This window comes from Rattus norvegicus, chromosome 8, assembly GCF_036323735.1.
Source record: "Rattus norvegicus strain BN/NHsdMcwi chromosome 8, GRCr8, whole genome shotgun sequence".
NCBI classification, from domain to species: domain Eukaryota; kingdom Metazoa; phylum Chordata; class Mammalia; order Rodentia; family Muridae; genus Rattus; species Rattus norvegicus.
In genome coordinates, this window is record NC_086026.1 from 105,656,721 (window position 1) to 105,680,430 (window position 23,710).

General features: G+C 37.7%; 1 protein-coding gene and 1 pseudogene across 14 annotated transcripts in view; one reads left to right on the forward strand and one right to left on the reverse strand.

Annotated features, from left to right (window-relative positions):
* The window catches only part of Tfdp2 (transcription factor Dp-2), a 141,009-nt gene that overhangs the window by 16,703 nt on the left and 100,596 nt on the right, over window positions 1-23,710 (forward strand). For 7 of the 14 annotated variants that reach the window (XM_017595584.3, XM_017595583.3, XM_006243556.5 and 4 more), the window contains one exon: window positions 18,612-18,717. The exons of 1 other annotated variant lie outside the window; for it this stretch is intronic. In XM_017595584.3, the coding sequence (XP_017451073.1) occupies window positions 18,703-18,717 (15 nt within the window). In that variant the 5' untranslated portion in view covers window positions 18,612-18,702. Of the gene's footprint in view, window positions 1-15,398; window positions 15,805-18,611; window positions 18,718-20,376; window positions 20,507-23,710 lie in introns of those variants that run through there. 6 more of the 14 variants (XM_039081176.2, XM_039081183.2, XM_063265220.1 and 3 more) reach the window with 2 other exon arrangements.
* LOC120094461 (small nucleolar RNA SNORA44) lies at window positions 12,841-12,998 on the reverse strand (annotated as a pseudogene).

Genomic DNA, 23,710 nt, shown 5'->3' on the forward strand with positions numbered 1-23,710 from the left:
CTACATACTTGGCTTTGATGTGATCCTCAGGTCCCTTAAAAATGCAAAAGCATACTAATTTATCTTCTTTATTTGTGTGTTTGTTAAAGAAACCTGAGCAAACCAGGCAAGTGGCACTTAGTGGGGCAGAGGTGGGTGTATTTCTTTGAGTTCTAGGCAGCAAGTTTTAGGACAGCCAGGGCTACATAAGAGACCCTGGCTTGAAAAGAAAGAACAGGAGAAACCTCAGGCAAATATGTAAGGAACAGGAAGACCAGGATGATGAATGTTTCTGCAGAGAAGTAATGGGGTGGGTGGGAAACAGGGAAGTCAAGAAGGTGCTGGCAAATGGCATTTCACTGTCTGGTTTGGTTTGTATTGTTTATTTGTTTTATATCATTTGACTTCTCTCTTTTGCTTTGATAGTACAGTAACAAATAAAGAGTTACATGTACACATTTTCTGTCTCCATTTGTTTTTCTCTTGAGACAGGGTCTCAATGTGTAGCTCAGGCTGGCTTTGAACTTGTGAGTCTCCAAGATTAGTTTCCAAAGTTCTGAGGTTACAGGCCTGTGCCACCATACCTGATTTTTATTGCATGTGTGTTTGTGTGTAATGTGTATGCATGTGAGTGTGTATGATGTATGTTTGGATGTGATGTGTGTAGAGGTCAGAGAATGGCCTCTCGTGTCTGTCCTCCATTACTTTGTTTGACATCAGATTTCTTTGTTTTTTCACTGCTTTGTAAAGCAGACCATTTGGCTGGAGTGCTGCTGTGATCCTCTTATCTCTGCCTCCCATCTCACTGAAGAACCACTAAGATTATAAACATGTGCTATGTGCATGGCTTTACATTGATTCTAGGGATTTGAACTCAGATCTTCACTGAGCTATCAACTCTAACCCTTTTTATTTTAAAATGTGGCAATAGACTCAAGTAGTTGTTGCACACTACTACAGAGAGGTTCCACATAACCATCGCTCATCTTCCCTCTGGTGATAACAAATATGATTTACTACAGTAGATTATCAAATCCAGGAAATTGAATTTGATATAATATGATTAGCTGTACTTACAGGTTTTCCATGTACTTATGCTTTATGATTTTATATATAACTTTATGGTATATTGTTACATGCAGATTTGTATAGCTATAACTATGCCCTAGCTACAAAACTGTCACTACAAAAAGAGCTAGTGCTATTGATAGATTGTATGTTAAATGAGGAAAAAAATGTAGTAGGATATCATTTAAAAATGCTAAAAGTGAGTTCTCTGCACCCAAATCCCGTGGGGAAAAGAGCAGACCACCCAGAAGTGTAGACATCCCAAGGCCACAGGACAAACTGCCACCTCTGCACACCTCGGCCCACATCCCTGGTCTAAGGGGAAACTACACAGTGCCTCTGGACACAGATATAGGATCAGACAGCCACTGGTACCTGCAGTTCTGGTCTGTGCCCAGGACCGAAATGAACTGACCAAACAGCTCCCTGCACCTAAATCCCGTGGGGGAGAGAGCTGGAACATCAGAAGTGTGGATACTTAAGAAGTCAGAGGAGAATACCTTCTTCCCACAGTCCAGACCCAAGAGGGAATTGCATAGTGCCAACTGTGCCCGAAGGGTGTAAGGACCTACATGAGCAATCAGGGGCAGGACCCTTTGATTCCTGCCCGTGCCTAGAGCTGGAAGACAGTCTCAAGAAGTGCCGACACACCTGAAATCAGAGCACCTGTTCTCAGGAAAGGCTGAAAGAAAACAGGAAAACAGTTCTATAGGAGTGCTGACACAGAGGCCTACAGCAGGGTCAGGTCACTCTCAGAAACAGTAAGACAAGCAAACACCAGAGACAGCCCAATGGCTAGAGGCAAGTGCAGGAACCTAAGCAACAGAAACCGAGACTACTCGGCATCATCAGTGCCCAGTTCTCCCACCAAAGAAAGTACTGGATATCCAAACGCACGAGAAAAGCAAGATTTAGATTTAAAGTCACATTTTTTGATAATGATGGAAGACTTTAAGAAAGACATAAAGAATTCCCTTAGAGAAATGCAGGAAAATACAAGTGAACAAGTAGAAGCCCTTTGAGAGGAAACACAAAAATCCTTGAAAGAATTACAGGAAAACACACCCAAACAGGTGAAGGAATTGAAAATGGAAATAGAAACAATGAAGAACGCACAAAGGGAGACAACCCTGAATATAGAAAAGCAAAGGAAGAGACAAGGAGCCGTAGATACAAGCATCACCAACAGAATACAAGAGATAGAAGAGAGAATCTCAGGGGCAGAAGATTCCATAGAAAACATTGACACAACTGTCAAAGATAATGTAAAACGCAAAAGTTCCTAGCCCAAAACATACAGGAAATCCAGGACACAATGAGAAGATCAAACCTAAGGCTAATAGGTATAGAAGAAAGTGAAGATGCCCATCTTAAAGGGCCAGTAAATATATTCAACAAAATTATAGAAGAAAACTTCCCTAACCTAAAGAAAGAGATGCCCATAAACATACAGGAAACCTACAGAACTCCAAATAGATTGGACCAGAAGAGAAGTTCCTCCCGTCACATAATAGTTAAAACACCAAATGCACAAAGCAAAGAAAGAATATTAAAAGCAGTAAGGGGAAAAGGTCAAGTGACATATAAAAGCAGACTTGCACCAGAGACACCAGAATTACACCAGACTTCTCACCAGAGACTATGAAAGCCAGAAGATCCTGGACAGATGTCATACAGACCCTAAGAGAACATAAATGCCAGCCCAAGTTACTGTATCCAGCAAAACTTTCAATCAACATAGATGAAGAAACCAAGATATTCCATGGCAAAACCAAATTTACACAATATCTTTCTACAAATCCAGCCCTACAAAGAATAATAGATGGAAAACTCCAACACAAGGAGAGAAACTACACCATACAGAAAGCAAGAATATAATTTCCTTGCAATGAAACCAAAAGAGAGATAAACAAACATAATTTCACCTCTAACAACGAAAATAACAGGAAGCGACAATCACTAGTCCTTAATATCTCTCAACATCAACAGACTCAATTCCCCAATAAAAAGACATAGACTAACAGATAGGATACATAAAGAGGACCCAGCATTTTGCTGCATGTGGGAAAACACATCTCAGAGACAAAGACAGACACTACCTCAGAGTAAATGGCTGAAAAACAACTTTCCAAGCAAATGGCCTGAAGAAACAAGTTGGAGTAGCCATTCTAATATCAAATAAAATTGACTTTCAACCAAAAGTCATTAAGAAAGATAAGGAAGAACACTTCATATTCAGCAAAGGAAAAATCCACCAAGATGAACTCTCAATCCTAAATATCTGTGCTCCAAATGTAAGGACACCTACATTCATAAAAGAAACCTTACTGAAGCTCAAAGCACACATTGCACCTCACACCATAATAGTAGGAGATTTCAATACCCCACTCTCATCACTGAACAGATCATGGAAACAGAAATTAAATAGAGACGTAGAGAAACTAACAGAAGTTATGAACCAAATGGATTTAACAGATATTTATAGAACAATCCATCCTGAAACAAAAGGATATACCTTCTTCTCAGCACCTCATGGAACCTTCTCCAAAATTGACCATGTAATCGGTCACAAAACAGGCCTCAATGGATACAGGAAGATAGAAGTAATCCCATGCATCCTATCAGATCACCACACACTAAGACTGGTCTTCAATAACAACAATAATGACAGAGAGTCCACGTATACATGGAAGTTGAACAATGCTCTACTCAACGATAACCTGGACAAGGAAGAAATAAATAAAGAAATTAAAGACTTCTTAGAATTTAATGAATATGAAGAAACAACATTCCCAAATTTATGGGACACAAGGAAAGCTGTGCTAAGAGGAAAACTCATAGCTCTGAGTGCCTGCAAAAAGAAACAGGAGAGAGCATATGTCACCAGCTTGACAGCATACCTAAAAGCTCTAGAACAAAAAGAAATAAATAAACCCAAGAAATAATCAAACTCAGAGCTGAAATCAACCAAGTAGAAACGAAAAGGACTATACAAAGAATCAACAAAACCAGGAGCTGGTTCTTTGAGAAAATCAACAAGATAGATTAAACCTTAGCCAGACTAACCAGAGGTCACAGAGAGTGTATCCAAATTAACAAAATCAGAAATGAAAAGGAAGACATAACAACAGAATCTGAAGAAATTAAAAAATCATCAGATCCTACTACAAAAGCCTATATTCAATAAAACTGGAAAATCTGGATGAAATGGACACTTTTCTAGACAGATACCAGGTACCAAAGTTTAATCAGGAACAAATAAACCATCTAAATAACCCCATAACTCCTAAAGAAATAGAAGCAGTTATTAAAAGTCTCCCAACCAAAAAGAGCCCAGGTCCAGATGGATTCAGTGCAAAATTCTATCAGACCTTCATAGAAGACCTCATACCAATACTATCCAAACTATTCCACAAAATTGAAACAGACAGAGCACTACCAAATTCCTTCTATGAAGCCACAATTACTCTTAAACCAAAACCACACAAAGACCCAACAAAGAAAGAGAACTTCAGACCAATTTCCCTTATGAATATTGACACAAAAATACTCAATATAATTCTTGCAAACCGAATCCAAGAACACATCAAAATGATCATCCATCATGATCAAGTAGGCTTCATCCCAGGGATACAGGGATGGTTTAATATACAAAAATCCATCAATATAATCCACTATATAAACAAACTCAAAGATAATGTTCATTTCATTAGATGCTGAGAAAGCATTTGACCAAATTCAACACCCCTTCATGATAAAAATCCCAGAAAAATCAGGAATTCAAGGCCCATATCTAAACATAGTAAAAGCAATATACAGAAAACCAGTAGCTAACATCAAACTAAATGGAGAGAAACTTGAAGCAATCCCACTAAAATCAGGGACTAGACAAGACTGCCCACTCTTTCCCTACTTATTCAAAATAGTACTCGAAGTCCTAGACAGAGCAATCAGACAGCAAAAGGAGGTCAAAGGGATACAAATTGGAAGGGAAGAAGTCAAGATATCACTATTTGCAGATGATATGATAGTGTACTTAAGTGACCCCAAAAGTTCCACCAGAGAACTACTTAACCTAATAAACAACTTCAGCAAAATGTCGGGGTATAAAATTAACTCAAACAAATCAGCAGCCTTCCTCTACTCAAAGGATAAACAGGCTGAGAAAGAAGTTAAGGAAATGACACCCTTCACAATAGTCCCAAATAATATAAAATATCTTGGTGTGACTTTAACGAAGCAAGTCAAAGACCTGTATGACAAGAACTTCAAGTCTCTGAAGAAAGAAATTGAGGAAGATCTCAGAAGATGAAAAGGTCTTCCATGCTCATGGATTGGCAGGATTAATATAGTAAAGATGGCCATTTTGCCAAAAGCAATCTACAGATTCAATGTAATCCCCATCAAAATTCCTACTCAATTCTTTATAGACATAGAAAGAACAATTTTCAACTTCATTTGGAATAACAAAAAACACAGGATAGCGAAAACTATCCTCAACAATAAAAGAACTTCTGGGGGAATCACCATCCCTGACTTCAAGTAGTATTACAGAGCAATAGTCATAAAAAGTGTATGGTATTGGTACAGAGACAGACAGATAGACTATTGGAATAGAATTGAAGACCCAGAATTGAACCCACACACCTGTAGTCACTTGATCTTTGACAAAGGAGCTAAAACCATCCAATGGAAGAAAGCATTTTCAACAAATGGTGCTGGTTCAACCTGAGGTCAGCATGTAGAAGAATGCAAATCAATCCATTTTTATCACCATTTACAAAGCTTAAATCCAAGTGGATCAAAGACCTCCACATCAAACCAGATAGACTCAAACTAATAGAAGAAAAAGTGGGGAAGAGTCTCAAACACATGGACACTAGGGAAATTTTCCTGAACAAAACACCAATGGCTCATGCTCTAAGATCAAGAATCGACAAATGGGACCTCATAAAACTGCAAAGCTTTTGTAAAGCAAAAGACACTGTCATTAGGATAAAACGGCAACCAACAGATTGGGAAAAGATCTTTACCAATCCTATATCTGATAGAGGGCTAATATCCAAAATATACAAAGAACTCAAGAAGGTAGACTCCAGAGAGCCAAATAACCCTATTAAAAAATTGGGTACAGAGCTAAACAAAACATTCTCAGCCGAGGATTATTGAATGGCCAAAAAGCACCTAAAGAAATGTTCAACATCCTTAGTCATCAGGGAAATGCAAATCAAAACAACCCTGAGATTCTACCTCACACCAGTCAGAATGGCTAAGATAAAAAACTCAGGTGACAGCAAATGCTGGCGAGGATGTGGAGAAAGAGGAACACTCCTCCATTGTTGGTGGGATTTCAAACTGGTTCAACTACTCTGGAAATCAGTCTGGAGGTTCCTCAGAAAATTGGACATTGCACTACCAGAGGACCCAGCTATACCTCTCTTGGGCATATACCGAAAGGATGCTCCAACATACAACAAAGACACATGCTCCACTTTGTTCATAGCAGCCTTATTTATAATAACCAGAAGCTGGAAAGAACCCAGACGCCTTTCAACAGAGGAATGGATTAAAAAAATGTGGTACCTCTACACAGTGGAGTACTACTCAGCTATCAAAAATAATGACTTCATGAAATTCATAGGCAAATGGAATGAACTAGAAAATATCGTCCTGAGTGGGGTTACTCAATCACAGAAAAACACACTTGGTATGCACTCATTGATAAGTGGATAGTATCCCAAATGCTCGAATTACCCAAGATTATGTAATCCACAGACCACAGGAAGCTCAAGAAGGATGACCAAAATGCAGATGCTCCCACTGCTTCTTAAAAGGGGGAAAATATCCATAGGAGGGGATATGGAAGCAAAATTTAGAGTAGCGACTCAAGGAATGGCCATTCAGAGCCTGACCCACATGTGGCCCATATATATACAGCCACCAAAACTAGATAAGATTGATGAAGCTAGAAAACGCAGGCTGAAAGGGACCAGATCTAGATCTCTCCTGAGAGACACATCCAGAGCAGTCCAATACAGAGGTCAATGCTAGCAGCAAACCACCAAACTGACAATAGAACCCCTTTGGGGGGAATTAGAGAAAGTCTTGAAAGACTCGAAGGAGCTTGCAACCCCATAAAAACAACAATGCCAACCAACCAGAGCTTCCAGGGATTAAACCACCACTGAAAGACTATACATGGACTGACCCAGGGCTCCAACTGCATATGTAGCAGAGAATAGCCTTGTTTGAGCACCAGGGGAAGGGGAAGCCCTTGGTCCTGCCAAGGTTGGTCCCCAAGTGCAGAGGAATATGGGAGGTGGGCAATAAGGGTATATTGGGGCAATACCCATATGGGGGATGGGAAGGGGAGGGAATGGGGACTTATGGACAGGAAACTGGGAAGGAATAACCTTTGGAATGTAAGTAAAGAAATATATCTAATAAAAAAGATAAAGGAAAAAGAAAAAGCAAAAAACAAATGCTAAAAGTAATAAAGATGCATATATTCATACGCATTTCTCTATATATACATACATATATACACATACATAACACAAATATGCATATATAAAGATTTATATATATGAGTGCTCTATCTGCATGTATACCTGCATACTTGAAGAGGGCATCAGTATGGATGGTTGTGAGTCACCATGTAGTTGTTGGGAATCAAACTCCGGACCTCTTGAAGAGCAGACAGTGAATGCTCTTAACTACCAGGCCATCTCCCCAGCCTTTTATATTTTTAATTTATTTCATTTTATGTGCATAAGGGTATGCATACATGTATGTATGGCACATGCATGCCTGCTGCCGGAAGATGGACGTCAGAAGATGGCAACAGATTCCCTGGAGCTGGAGTTACAAATGTCTGACCTGCTCTGTGGCTCCTAGGAGTTGAACCCATGTCCTCTGCAAGAGCAGGCAATGTTTTAAACTGCTGAATCATAGATACATAGGTAGATTTAGATATTTATGAACAGACTTTTCAGGTACCAATAACTTAGTCATTTTTTTCAGAATATATACAATCCAAAACATAATATATTTTAGTAAGTTTTTGTTTATTCTACTCATCTAGTGGTGAGAATTGTAGATGAGGTAAGGGGACAAAGTTTGTAGGAAGTTTACTTTGTGTGTGTGTGTGTGTGTGTGTGTGTGTGTGTGTGTGTGTGTGTGTGTGTGTAGTTTTTGGATTTATTGGTTAAATATGAGCATGTGTAAGCTCTTTAATTAATTTATTTTTGAAAGTGAATATGTTATGGAAATTTCTTTTTTGAAATAGGGTCTTACTATGTCTCCCTGTCTGGCTTGAAACACTCTATGTAGCCTAGGGAGTCTTCTAATTGTGGCTGAATCTCATGAGTGCTAGGTTTGTACCACCAACCCACCTTTTCTTTTTCTTTTAAACAGACTCTTGATACATGTAGTCTAGGCTGTTCTCAAATTTGAGGTCATCTGATCTCAGTCTCTTGAGCCATGGTTCACAATTTTCCTAATGCTGTGATTTTTTAATACAATTCCTCCAGTTGTGGTAACCCCCAACTATAAAATAATTCTCATTGCTACTTCAGAGCTGTAAATTTTGCTACTGTTATGAGTCATAATGTTAATGTCTGCTATGTCAGAAATCTAATATATGACCCACAAGCTGAGAACCACTGCTGTCAAGTGTTAGAATTATACTTAGGAATGTATACTCGTTCTGTGACTTATCTTGAGTCAAATTGGCAATGAAAGTATTACTTGCTTATATACCTTTTTATATATAATCATGTTCTGTATGTGCGTTTTCCTAAGCTTTTATTATCATTAGGTAAGAATATTGATACTCTGTTAAAATTACATGTATTGGAATGAAGATGCCATTAAGGATTTAGCAACATACCCAGTTTTTCCAGAGACTGAGAGAGAATTTACTTTAGGGAATTTATATAGTAAAGTATAAGGGTGTTCAGTGCTCTTATGTGAAATGGATAGTTAATAGTTGCTTTGTCTAACGTACAGGAAGCCCTTGGTTCCATCTCTAGCACTGATAGCACAAGCCTGTAATGCTAGCATTTGGGAATTGAAGGTAGGAGGATCAGGAGTTTAAGCTTGGTTTAAACCTTGGTTATACAGTCAGCCTAGGTTCTGTATGGCACTGTCTTTGTTTGCTTGCTTTTTAAAAGAAAATCAGGAGGCAAAAACAAATAAGAAAGTAGCAGAGTATAGTGATACTACTGTAATCTTAGCCCTTGGGAGACAGAGGCAGGAAGAAGTTGGGAACAGTGAGATTGGAGGGTTTCATGCCAGCCTGTATTGTATAGCAATATCCTGGCTCCAAATAAAATAACAGAAACCCAAATATAATTGATATGGCTATGTTTGAAGGAATTATAATGCAGGACTGGCAATATAGCTTAGTAGGTAAAGGCGCTGACAGTCAAGCCTGATGACCTGAGCTAATTCCTGGGACTCATAAACCAGAAGGAAAAAACTGTCTCCTGAAGGCAGTTTTCTGACCTCCACATAAGGGCTGTGGTCCGTGCATCCTGTCTGCTCTCCAGCATACACTAAATAAGTATATACACAAATGTAGTAAAATTTTAAATAGTTAGGATGCAAATAAGTTTTAGACTTTTGGAAACCTGGATTTCTGGTTCAGACATTATAGCTGTTTATCTAAAACCTTTGTTCTGCTTCCACTAATCTGAAAAGGGACATCGTTCCGTTATGACCAGGTTTCTAACCTGTCTCCCTGCACCTACCCACCTTTGTTTTAAGAATATACTTCCTTGAACTTTCTCTATTTTCTTCCTCTGATATCCCCCTGTACTGGTACCCTTGGCTGTAGTGTACCCTTTTCTCTCAGCCAGCATTTGCTGGGATTTTGTTTTCTTAGTGCATATCTGTGTTTTGTTATTTTGATGCTTTGTTCAAACTCAAATTTAAGTCTTCTACAAAACCACCATGTTCTCTTTATCTTTTATGTGTACTCTAGCAGTTGTACTAATTGTCACTAAGTGGTTGATTGTGAAGTTCACTTGTAGATGGGTGTTTTCATAGTTAAAATGTAAGCACCATGAAGGCATAGACTACGTCACTGTTTTCCATGGCACCTTTAATGTTTGCCATTTAATGCTCATCTTTGCTATTCAGTGTTTGATACGTACCTGATGATCAAGAGAAATTTATTTAATAAATACATGAATTAGTAAAGCTAAAATAACATTTTGCATCATTTCAGTGCACACATGTGGTATTACTATTTGTTTATAATATTATAATATTATCCAGGTTTGTCATTGTAGGATTTGTGTAAAAGTTTATATAAATCTGGATATTTTTAAAAAATAAATTAAAACATAAGAAATGAACATAGAAATAATTCAGTCTCTTTTTTTTTTTTTTTTTTTTTTTTTTGGTTCTATTTTTCGGAGCTGGGGACCGAACCCAGGGCCTTGCGCTTCCTAGGCAAGCGCTCTACCACTGAGCTAAATCCCCAACCCCTCAGTCTCTTTTTAAGCAGTGTACAGGCTGGATGTGGTGGTGCACATCTTTAGTCCCAGTAGTTGGGAGGCAGAGGCAGGAGGATCTCTGTGAGTTCCAGGACAGCCAGGGCTGTGTAGAGATATCTCCCCCCCCTTTAAAAGGAAAGGCATGGTGTTAAGCAGAGTGTCACTCAGCAAGAGAATGTTATCCTAGCATATGTGAGCCCTCAACCTTAAGACAGGGTTAGTACTTACTTTTATTCCATTAGCTTTATGTGCATGTGAACTTGTGTGCATTTGTGTGCTCATGTTTATGTGTGTGTGTGTGTGTGTGTGTGTGTGTGTGTGTGTGTGTGTGTGTGTGTGGACAAGTGTGCTGAGGACAGAGGACAGCTTGTTGGAATTGTTTTTCTGCTCGCACCATATGCATTTTGTGGCTTGAACTCAGGTTGTCTGGCTTGGCAGTGAACACCTTTACACAATGAGCCATCTTGAAGCTATGTTACATTTACTTTTTGATGTTTATATGTGTGCATCTGCTATGGTATATGGATGGGAATTAGAGGACAGGTTTGGGAAGTTGGTTTTTCTCCTACCAACTCAGGTCGTAGGCCTGTTGAACCATCTTGACTGACCAAAAATTAAAAAATTTAAAAATCTGTTTGTCCATTTATCATATTGTAATCACAGAGTACAGTACCATTTAGAAGGATGTCATGTATGCTCCTTTCATTTAAGAATTTATCTGGGGCTGGAGAGATGGCTCAGTGGTTAAGAGCACTGACTGCTCTTCTAAAGGTCCTGAGTTCAAATCCCAGTAACCACATGGTGGCTCACAACCATCTGTAATGAGATCAGATGCCCTCTTCTGGTGTGTCTGAAGACAGCTATAGTGTGTGTGTGTATATATGTATGTATGTATGTATTTATATATAATTATATATGTTAATATATAATAAATAAATCTTTAAAAAAAGAATTTATCTGTATCAGGCTTATCTGTATCTGAAACCAATGTAATATCAGCAAGGTTACGTTCTCATTCAAAGAGAGGAAGCAAAGCCAGTCTCCTGGTGCCACAGGAGAATATTTCTGTCCCTATCTTTCTACTAACCCACGAAGACATGTTCTTTCAGACCTTGATTAGATAGTTTAATGCATGCATGCATAGCAATGGTAATGAGTTTTGTCTTGGGACACCAACAAACTCCTTTTTTGAACATACAGGTGATTTATAAGCAGGATCAAGTGAAAATAACTAAAGGGGGGATCTGAGTTTTAGAGATAAGGTACTATGCTTGCGGTCACAGAGGTAATTACAGGCATAAAGGATTGTCTTGTTTTTCACCTATTCAGATTATTTATTTTTATCACGATGGACTTATTTTTTTTATTTTTACTTTTTTCCCTCCATCTTTATTAAATTGGATATTTCTTATTTACATTACAATTTTTATTACCTTTCCTGGTTTCCAGGTAAACATCCTCCGCACCCTGCCCTCCCCCACTATGGACTTTTACACATAGATTTATAGTTTAGGTTGTAATCCAGGATTGATGTTTTTTGTGGCTTAAATTATCCCATTTTGGGACACTTTTTATCTTATATGTGTGTGGTTCAGGGACTGAAACACTGGGCTTTGTACATGCAAGGCAATTATGCTACTACCACTGAGCTTCGTCCTTAGCTCTGTGACTTTTTTGTCTGTCCGCCTATATATATATGTCTGTCCATTTGTCCATCCGTACATCTGTCCACCCACCTGCCCATCCATCTGTCTAATGTGTATGGCTGTTTTGCCTCTGTATGTTTATACTTCTGCCCACAGAGGCCAGAAGAGGACACTAGATCCCCTGCAACTAGAATTACAGACTGCTATGAGCTACTACGTGGGTGCTGGGGATTGAACCCAGATCCTTTAGAAGGGAAGCCAGTGCTTTTTTTTTTTTTTTTTTTTTTGAAATTTGAAGTCTTTATTGAACCAATTGCATGTTAGGTTACAAAGGTATTTCACTTTTCCAAAATGCTGTTTCTCTTTGTAGACCAATCTGGCCACAAAAGGCTACCTGGCTAAGTATTAGCCAGAAACTTCTAAATCCCAGTGTGATCTTCTTGTGGCATTTTTCCAACAAATAATGCAGACCAAATCACAAGATGGCCACCTCACTGGTCACATGGTCCTTAGGTTAATGAGCAGAGGCTGACAGGCTGTCTCCTCACTCTTCCAAGAACCGCCCAAGTGCACACTGCAGAAGGAAAGTTTGTTTTGAATACCACAGGACAGAAGGACAGGCAGCTCATAACTCCAGTGGAAAAACATATAGGAGAGCTGAGTGGCAACAGCAGGCACTGTGATAACCTGGGCTGTCAAAGTCTCTCCGTTACTCTGGCATGCAGTTGGAGATGAAGCCAGTGCTTTTAACTCTAAAAGTTAAAAGTGTTTAGCTCCCCAACCTTGTCTTTAAAAAATGAATTTTTATGTCTTATTCTACATTAAGAGTAAAATTAAGCTGAATGTAGTGCTTTTGCAAATAATCCTAGCACTTATAGCATTTAATAGGGATAGACGAGTTTGAGATCAGCACAAGTTACAAAATGAATTCTAGACAGTCCAGAAGGAAGAAATTGAAATTCTTTCTCAAACAGTGAAGTTAAATGTTCTCTACTACAAATATATTTTACATTATAACTTTTCAAAATTACTAAAACACAGGGGGCTGGAGAGACAGCTCAGTGGTTAAGAGCACTGACTGCTCTTCCAGAGGTCCTGAGTTCAATTCCCAGCAACCACATGGTGGCTCGCAACCATCTGTAATGAGATCTGGTGCTCTTTTCTGGCCTGTGGGCATGTATACAGGCAGAACACTATACATAATACATAAATTTTAAAAAGTTACCAAATATAAGTATGTTGTTCTAAAGTCTTTTTGCTTATTGTGATGAGACTATGATACTCAGAATTCTGCTTGTAGTCTACTAACATTTCAGATGTGCATGTGCTAAATGTTTGTCTTCATTTTCCACTGCTAAGTTGTGTTGAATTGACTTTTCATGTATTTAAAAATACTGATATATATTGAACTCCTACTGTATGTGTGTATACATATTTATATGTGTGTATATATATGCATATACATGTGTATGCATATATATTTATATACACACATATGTGAACTAAATGAGAAGGATTCCCACCCTCATAGAATTTACACTTTAGTTGGCAGAGATAGACCAGTCTGGTAATCACAATAAATATATTATGGCAACTCAGGGTATGCTATGAAAAGAGAAAGCAGCTAACAGTAAGTAGAAGCCTCTGACCTAGTCTGGGAGGAGGAAAAGGAATTATTTTCCTTGAGGAGGGACATTTGAGAAGAGATCTGAAAAGGAATTTACCAGATAAAACTCCCAGACAGAATAACAGCCTGTACAGAGTCCCTGAGACAAGGGGTTATGAATAAGTTATATGAAGAATAGTAGAATGGCTGGAAAGTAATAAAGAGGTAGCCTGATATGTGAAGGAGCTCAGTGCCAAGGTTGATGACTTGAGTTTGATCCCATATGGTAGAAGGTGAGAGACCAGTTAGTTCCTTTAACATGTGTGATGTGTGATGTGGCACATGCGTACCTACACACACACACACACACACACACAGAGAGAGAGAAAGACACACACACACACACACACACACACACACACACACACACAGAGAGAGAGAGAGAGAGAGAGAGAGAAGTGAAATTGGATCAATAAGGTATATGGGCAGTGGTTCAGGAAGAACCTAGGATGTGATCTATACCTGATTACACTCCCAGTATGCCTTTGCTATTTATTCATTAATTCATCTGTTTATGTCTGTATTTTTGTGGTGCTGGGTATTCATTCAATCCAGAGTCTCCCACATGCTAAGCAAGTGCTCTACCACCGAATTTTACATCTAGTGCTTATTTCAGATACTTTAAACTTTTAATCATGAGAATGAATTTAAAATTAGTAATACACGTGTTCTCTTTGATGAACTTTAATTCCATAGCTTCTTTTACTGGCAGTATTAGAATTCTGTCTCATAGCTGATAAAAGGAGCCTACAAATTATGATTGTATTTTGTTAGTATTTTGGTTAGTATATTACCTTGGGTTTTATGCTGGAGCCTCTAACTTGTGACTGGAATGTAAAAGGGCTTGCATGTTGAGACCATCTGTGGGAGCTGCATTGTCTGAAAGTTGACAAGAGATCATGGCAGATGGTGAGGTCAAAAGATTGACTTTTTGAGCTTGGCATAATGTGCTCATGAAGCTGGAAGAAGAACTTATGTTTTAACTAACAGACGACTTGGAAACAGGAAGGACTGTGCAGTTGCGAGTTTGGATAAACATCATGCATCAGCACACATGGCTGGTTTATATCTGAGGCTTACCAGTAATGCCAAAGATAGCAACTTCTGAAAATATTCGGTGTCCATTGTCTTCTTGACATTTTGGAAAGTTCGAAGTCACATATGAAAAATTTTCAGGTAATTTTAACATTGGTCAATACGAAAGGAAAGCACAATTTTTTAAAAGCATTTAAGATACTTAACCTTTTTAATTGTTGAAAACATTTCTTCTTTTTTTTTTTTTTTTTTTTTTTTTTTTTGGAGACAGTTTCTCTGTATAGCCTTGGCTGTTCTGGAACTTGCTCTGTAGACCAGGCTGGCCTGGAACTCAGAGATCTGCCTGCCTTTGCCTTTCAAGAGTTAGGATTAAAGACACATGCCACCACTGCCCAGCTTTCTTCTGTTTTAAAATTGCTCTTTGTGTTGTATTTTTATTTCTCCTTTATATAAGTTATTCATTATCTACTTTGGAAGAAGAAACATTAACTTTTCATGGGAAATGAGAACTGATTTCCCTCTTGCCTGCCGTTGATTTCTCAGACTGTGTTAGGTAGTGTTTTATTAACTTTATAAGTATTGTCTTATTTAATATAGTGTGAATGCCTTTAATGCTTGGCAGAAATTGAGGCGCAGAAATATTATGGTAAAGTTTTCAATAGACATTGGGCTCCTTCGGCTTTGTTAAATCTGTCGTTCAGGGAACATTTAGAGTTTTTGGTCTGTGCCAAGCCCGTGCTGAGATGATGCAGAGAATCCTAAACAGGACTGCACTCGGCTCTGCCAGGTCCATTGGTGTGGGCAAACAACGCTTTATTGGTTGCCTCCGAAATAGACTCTGTTAACTTCCTGATTTTTAAACTATCCTTCACTCCGTGTGATACTGGGGATGTAACCCAGGCTCCTGGTAAGTGCTCTAATTATTGAACTCATCTCTAGCCTTTTGTCAGTTTCTTTTTATTTGCTTGAATACCACAGTGCTATTCAGTAGCCTAGTTTTTAGGAAATATGATACAGTATTGAATACTGAGCACAAAATGAAGCAGATGCATAGGGACAAGCAGCTGTAGTCATTACAGCCATGCTCTGGGCTCAGCGAGGGGGAGAAAAAGAGATCCTTGTAGCCAGATTTGCGAGCTCACTTCATTAGTATCTGCTTATGTCTTGTTGGCCCGCATTAAGTCATACGTTATATGGACAGACCATCTGTGAGGAAGGAGAAGAGAGTGTTTTAGTGAACACATTGCCACCGCCAACTTTTTAAGCAAGAGAACAATAATAGGGAGGAATATTTGCTTAGAATCTATACTTAGAAAGTTCATAAAACTTAATGAGTTAAAATCATGTCTTCCATGGGAAAGACTTAATTTTCTGTCATAAATATATTTTAGTAGGTTATAAAGTGATCTAATTTTTTTGTTTTCTATTTTTGTGTATGTTTGTGATGTTAATTATCTTTTAAATATTTTAAACTATTTTATTCTTTGAGAATTTCATATATGTATATAATTTATTTTTAGCATTCATATTTCTGTTTTATGAATTTCTCTTATATCCCACTGAGTCCAGTTCATGCTGGCTATATGTACATGGGTGTGGGGAAATTGAAAAAGACATTTGTCAGTGTGTGAGATGTGTGTGTGGGGGTGGACATGGCGCAGTGTGCATATGAAGGTCAGAATACACCTGTGTGGAGTCAGTCCCTCCTCCCTTCTTTAGGCCCCAGGGTTGTTCAATAATACCAACCCTTTCTCATCCATGTCTCTGGTCACTTGTGTTTTGAGACAGGATCTCATGTAGCTCTGGCTGCTCTGGAACATGCTGTCATCCAAGACTGGCATTTAATTATTGATTTTCCTATCTCTACATTCTCAGGTGGTTTTTTTTTTTTTTTTATTTTGAGTGCCATTCTTTTAACCCCAGTGCTTTAAAGTCTATATTAAAATTTAATAAACTTCACTTTTGTTTTAAGATAATCTAATATTTGTTTATTTAATTATCTTTAAGGCACAGTTTCACTGTATGGCTTAGGGTGGTCTGGATCTCACTATGTTACTCCTGGCCTAAGATGGCCTCACACTTGTGATTTCTCCTGCCTCAGCTCCTGAGTTGTGCTGTTATAGGCATGAGCTGCTACTGCTGCTGCAGTGATTTTTAAAGGAAAAATAATGAGATTCTCTCTTCAAAAAGCAAATAGACACACAAAAACAAGGAAAGCTACAGAAGTAGGGCAAAGAACTGCTGATCGCTTTTGCCCGGACTTACCGATTATAACATTTTATACACGCTTTATTATTTCCTCTGTCTCATTTGAAAGTTCTTGTTACTGTGCCCCTCACCTCCTAAAGTGTCTTAGGTTTCTCTTTCTCTCTAAGATAAAAGATGTTTGACATAAGGAAAGATCCTACAGTTTATGGACTAATACTCAGAAACAGCAATGGAATTTGGACCTGGTTGCTTGTACCTGTAATCCTAGCATTTAGAAGGCGGAGGCAAGAGGGCTCTCGACGGGCCAGGGCTTAGAAGTAACACCCTATCATTAAAAAATAGCAAAAAAGAGGAAATAAAACACACATATTCTGGAGTGTAGACTTTTCCAGTTACCCCAATTTTGAATTGAGCTTTACTTCTTTTTTTTTTTTTTTTTTTGACACTAATGGTGTTGAGGAATTTAAGCCATTATTTTGAAGAATATATTCTACTGTGTATTTATCTGATATTTTTCATGGTTAGGTTTTGCATGTTGGACAGTAGTATCTCAGAAATGTTATTATATCCATCTCAATACATTTGAGACTCCTGATGACTTACTTGCCTGATTGCTGCTGGCCATTTAGTAACTTTGATCACTAATGTGTGCCAGGTTTCTTTACTAGAAATTTTGTGTTAAGTAGCTATTTTATAAGTAGCTATTTCTTTTTTTTCTTAAAGATTTTATTTATTTTATATATGTAAGTACACCGTTGCTGTCTTCAGACACACCAGAAAAGGACATCAGATCCCATTACAGATGGTTGTGAGCCACCATGTGGTTGCTGGGAATTGAACTCAGGACCTTTGGAAGAGCAGTCAGTGCTCTTAACACTGAGCTAACTCTGCAGCTCCAAGTAGCTATTTCAATATTATGTCGATATTTTGTTGCACATTTCTAGTAACTAGTGTTAACCTTTGTGGTTGATTCTTCCCTTAATTGGCTTATAATGATGGTTATGGTAGAGTTTCACCAACTGTAGACTTCATTATGCTTCTAGTTGGCATCCTATTGATGCTTTCTAATTTCCTCCATTATCTCTTAATTGTTTTTATGGTTGGGTTTATAATCTATTACTATCATTAAGATATTTTGGTGTTTGGTTGCCTCAGTGTGCAGTTCTAGGCCCTTTAGGTTGGTGTTTGTGTACTTTTGACATGTCTGTCAGTGTTTGAACACTTAGTGCTTTCTCCATGAAGCCCTGAGGTTTCTTTCAGTGCATTATCTAAAACAACATACTGTATAACTCTGCTGTGTCCCTTGAGAGCAGAGCTGACTTGTCAAATTATTTAACTGCTTTAAACCCCAGTTTTTATTTGGAATGGAGATAAAATGATACATATTTTCATGGTGCTGTTCTAGGGATTAATTTAGACAATTCACTTGCAAGTACATGTCTCAGTAAATATGACATAAGTATTGCCTATTATTACATTACTATTCCCTCTTTTTCCCTTTAACAGGATATTTTAAAGAACTGTTGAAGACGAAGGTTTTTATTTTTGTACGTTTTTTTAATGGCTTTACACAATATTAAATAGAATACACTTTGACATGACGACAAAAAATGTAAGTATTTGTAATTTTTAAAAATAACTTTTCAAAGGAGCCTATCCTGTTTTGCTATACTGATTTTTTTTCAGTATTCTGGTTAACAAAATTCAAAACATTGCCTGGATTTATAATTGTTTCTGATTGTGTAGTGTTGAGATAAACTTAATACTATTGAATACAGTGTTTCCATGGCCATTATGGGATTCTTGTAGATTGGTGCCAAGCTGTTCGTTTTCAACAGCTGCAAGTTGCTATCTCTAGAGAGTTTCCAACTTGGCTCCTTTTCTGGGGACTGTTACAAATTTGTTTAGGTTGCTAGAGAGTTACTTGGCCTTATTGAGCACATCTCTGTTTTCTTTGGCTTATTTTTTTTTCCTTTTGTGTTTGCTCAGGGAAATGTGTATGCTCTGATGTTGTTTGGTAGCAGGTTGCTACATTCTCTGAGGTGTTCCCTGAAGGCGATCTAAACTTTAGATCTGTTAGAAAAGTTAAATATCCCCCTCTTGAATTGTTAATTCTTTTTGATTGTTATCTCTATTGTAAATGTGAAGGAATGTCTTAGGAATTCACAAGTAGGAATTAGTGCCCCCTAGAAAGATCTGGGCCCAAAATCTGGGGTCTGTCAGGAATTGGAACAGTACTTGTTTTCATAGTTCACTTTTCTGGATGATATCTAACTGCTTCACTTCTCCCTCCTCCCCACTAAAGATCATTTTAGGTTCATAGCTAGCCTCTCCCCATCTTGTATCTGCATGTTAAGGGACTACTCTATTCAGAAAGAGGTATGCAGGAGGGAAAAAAGCAGTCTAACATTCTTCTGTTGTCACCTCTAGTTGCAGACTCTTTGGGAAAGCATTTCGCTTATGAGGATAGAGAGCATTTGTTTTTGTGTGTGCATGTGTATGTGCCATCCCCTTTGCCTTTTATATCTTATACTTATGATCAGGCATAGTGAAAAGCCTACCATCCCCTTTGCCTTTTATATCTTATATCATACTTATGATCAGGAATGTGAAAAACCTACCATCCCCTTTGCCTTTTATATCTTATATCATACTTATGATCAGGCATAGTGAAAAGCCTATTCAAAAATGTTAAGGAGCCAGGTCTGGAAGTGTGTGGCTGTAGTCCCAACTACTCAGGAGGCTGAGGCAGGAGGATGAATTTGAGGATAGACTAGGCAATATAGCAAGATTCTGTCTCAAAACAAACAAACAAACAAACAAACAAACAAACACAACCAGTCATCACAGAAAACCCAATTTAAGGCAAAGATTAAATATTGATTCATGTAACTGAAAATATCTTTAAATATCTCTAGATTGAGAGGATTAAAGAATGGCATCATATGGGTTAGGGATTTAGCTCAGTGGTAGAGCACTTGCCTAGCAAGCGCAAGGCCCTGGGTTCGGTCCCCAGCTCCGAAAAAAAGAAAAAAGAAAAAAAAAAAAAGAATGGCATCATATAATCTGTGTGTGTGTGTGTGCGCGCGCGTGTGCGTGTGTGTGTCCCTGTGTGTGGCACAGTCCCATCTTTTGGCTGTATATATGGTAGCATAATGGCTTACGTGGGTCCTGTAGTACCATTTTATAAGAAAATAAGAAACTTTCAATTTTTTTGCTAATCAGTTTTAAATTCCACAGAGACAGTTTGATTACTCTGCTTGGCTCACAGATCTAAACAGTATGTGGAAGGAAATGGGATGTAAAGTGTGAGGCCTGGGCCAGGAGCCTCTCCTATTAAGTCTCGTACCAGAATTACACAGGATACAGGATGGACCCTTTTGCAAAGGGAGTGAGATAAGGTACTGACATATATTCTCTTTATCTCTCCAAATAGTGCTTACTATCCAATAAGTCCTCTAGACTGAAAATTTAGGTATATTCCATTTTAAGTTTACATAGTATACAAAAGAGATTTTTCTTTTTGAAAAAAAAAATTTTTTTGAGACATAGTCTTACTATCTAGCCAGACCAACCTCTCAAACTCACAAGTCTTTCTGCAGCAGTGTTCTAAATGCTGAGATTACAGATATGTAACAACATGTCTGTCTCACAAAAGAGAATTTGAAATGTAATCTAAGGTGTACTATTTTTTGCTTTGTCAATGAATTTTTTTTTATATATTCTGTAATTTTTTTACAGAAAATAGAAAAAACAAAGAAAAAAATTAGACAGTAGATTATTAGCATGATTTTGTTTAGGAAGATGTCTGGTGTATATATAAATGCACAGTGTTTACATATTTATCAACCAAAATTTATCAAATAAAATGAAGTCATAAACCCCGTAATGAGTACTTCTGCTTACTTTTGTTACTTCTGTAATATTTTAAGAGGCTATTTTATATTACCCATGGTATGGACAATATATCAGTTTCTTAATATTAGTCATAGTTTTCCCATTTTTAAATGTTTTTATTTTTTCCTTTACAAATTTTTAAACTTTATTTATGATTGAGTATATCTGTATTAATTGAGTATATGGGTAATTAATTGAGTAATTAATTGTGTGTATGTGTGTGCGTGTGTGTGTGTGTGTGTGTGTGTGTGTGTGTGTGTGTGTGTAGGTGTAGGTGTAGGCATTCACATAGCTATAGGGTGCTTGTGCAAGTCAGAGGATAACTTTTTTGGGAATTGGTTCTCTCTTTCCAATGTGGTTGCCAGGATTGAATTCAGGTCACCAGGCTTGCGTGAAGTGGGTTTCCCTGTTGAACCATCTCTCTGGCCATATTTGTAATTTGAAGTAGGGTCTAAAGTAGCCCAGGCTTGCTGCACTGCATGCTGGATCGCATGCTGGATTGCATGCTGCTTCTGCTCACAGACCCTCAGGTGAGTGTCAGGTAGTTGAAGCGTTTTGATTTGAGATGGGATCTCACTATGCAGCTTAGGCTGGGTTTGAGCTCATGGCACTTGTCTTGCTCCAGTCTTCCAGTGGGTAGGATTATAGTGGGAGCCATTGGCCTTTAATTTTTAGAATAAGATATTGCTGTGGCTTAGATCATTATCTACCCTCTCCCAGAACTCACTTTCCTGCTTCTCACTTTTTAGGGATTATAGTATAGGTAAACACCCCACACTTGAGTTCGGACATTTTTGTTCTCTTTTGCTCATTTGTCAGATTATTTCTGTCAGACAAACATCTTTGAAAATTACTAAATCATATTACCGAGTATATGATCTTTTTCCAGACATTATTTTTCTCCCATTTTTGAGTAGCAGTAGAGATTGAATGTTGAATCTCATTCATGTGAGGCAAGCACTTTATTACTGAACTATATTTTCAGTTCTAAGAGCCTTTCAAAATATTGCTGAATGGTGTTTTCTAAAGACTGCATATTTACTTACTTACTAGTAATATATGAGAATGACATTTCTCTTACGTTTATACTTAAATGTAAGTACACACACACACACACACACACACACACACACACACACACACACACATCTCCTTTTCCTTTGTTAAATATAATGAAAGGATTTGAGTATGTTGAAGAGACAGTGAGTCCAGAAGAGTACTATCTACAGGTTTTTATTTTTAATGTTTGCCATTCTAACCAGCAAAAAATTGTATGTGGTTTCTTTCTCATTACTAGTTAGGTTAAACTAACATTCTATGCATTTATTGGTTATCTCCATATCTGTTTGGAAATTGCATATGTTGAAGCTAGAAGCTATTGGCATTTGAGTAATAACTAAAACAAATATTACTTGACCATAAACAAATATACACAATTGTTTGATATAAAATATTCAGGTATGTTATTTATATATTTCCTGGGGTTTTTTTTTTTTAATTTTAGTTTTTTTGAGACAGGGTTTCTCTTTGTAGTCTTGCTGTCCTGGAACTTACTTTGTAGTCCTGGCTGTCCTCAAATTTACAGAGATCCACCTGCCTTTGCCTCCTGAGAGCCACCATCACATTCCAAAATCATCTTTCCTGTGAAAGTTAGAGTTTACTTTTATGTACAGATCATCTCATTTGAATTGTTTTTCAAGTTATATCAGAAATATTAAATATTGGTACAGTTCATAATATTTTTATTTATGTTTGGATTGTTAAAAAATAAGGTTATTTATATTTAGCATACATTTAGTGACTGTTTACAGATTGTAGTACAGCATTGGAATACCCAGATATCATTTCATATATATTTATTTTACATCATATTTTATACCTTAAACCAATTAAACTTATTTAAATTAATTAAGAAAATTTATAGTGAAATACCTAGGGAGAAGATATCTCTTATCTGATTAGGCTAAAAGTATGACATGAATTATGACGGTTTTTCTTTTCCCTCTTGCTCAAGGAAATATTCTTTTGGGGTGGTTGTTGTTGGTGGTGGTGCTGCTGCTGCTGCTGCTGATGGTCAGAGATCTCACTGTGTAGCTTAGGCTGTCCTGGAATTTACTATGTATTCAAGGTTGGCCTTGATCTTGGGTTTCTCCCAGGTCAGCCTCTCAAATGCTGGGATCACAGACGTGTGTCACCATACCCACTTTAGTTCCTTTTTCATTATAATTAATACATTTTAAGATTTACTTTTACTGGTTTTGTGTGTGTGTGTGTGTGTGTGTGTGTGTGTGTGTGTGTGTGTGTGTGTGTACACATGACTATATATGTGTGTGCGTACACATGTTGTGGAGATGTGAAGACTAGGTCGATGGATTATAGGAGGTCATCATGTTGTGAAGATGTGAAGACTAGGTCGATGGATTATAGGAGGTCATCAGCTCCACCATCTTGAATGCTGGGAAGCAAATCTGATCTCTGCAAGAGCATCAATCGATTGCCTTTGATCACTGTCTCCAACCCTATAATTCCTTATTTATTTGCTTGTTTGTTTGTTTGAAACAGGATTTCACTATCCTTGGCCAGCCTGGAACTTGATAGAGTATTCCTCCACTGCTGAAATGAGCTAATTCATGCCAGATTAGATTAGATTAAAGGGAGGTTTACTGAAAAGCTGCTTTTCGGTGATTTTACTGGCCCCAAGGATTGAG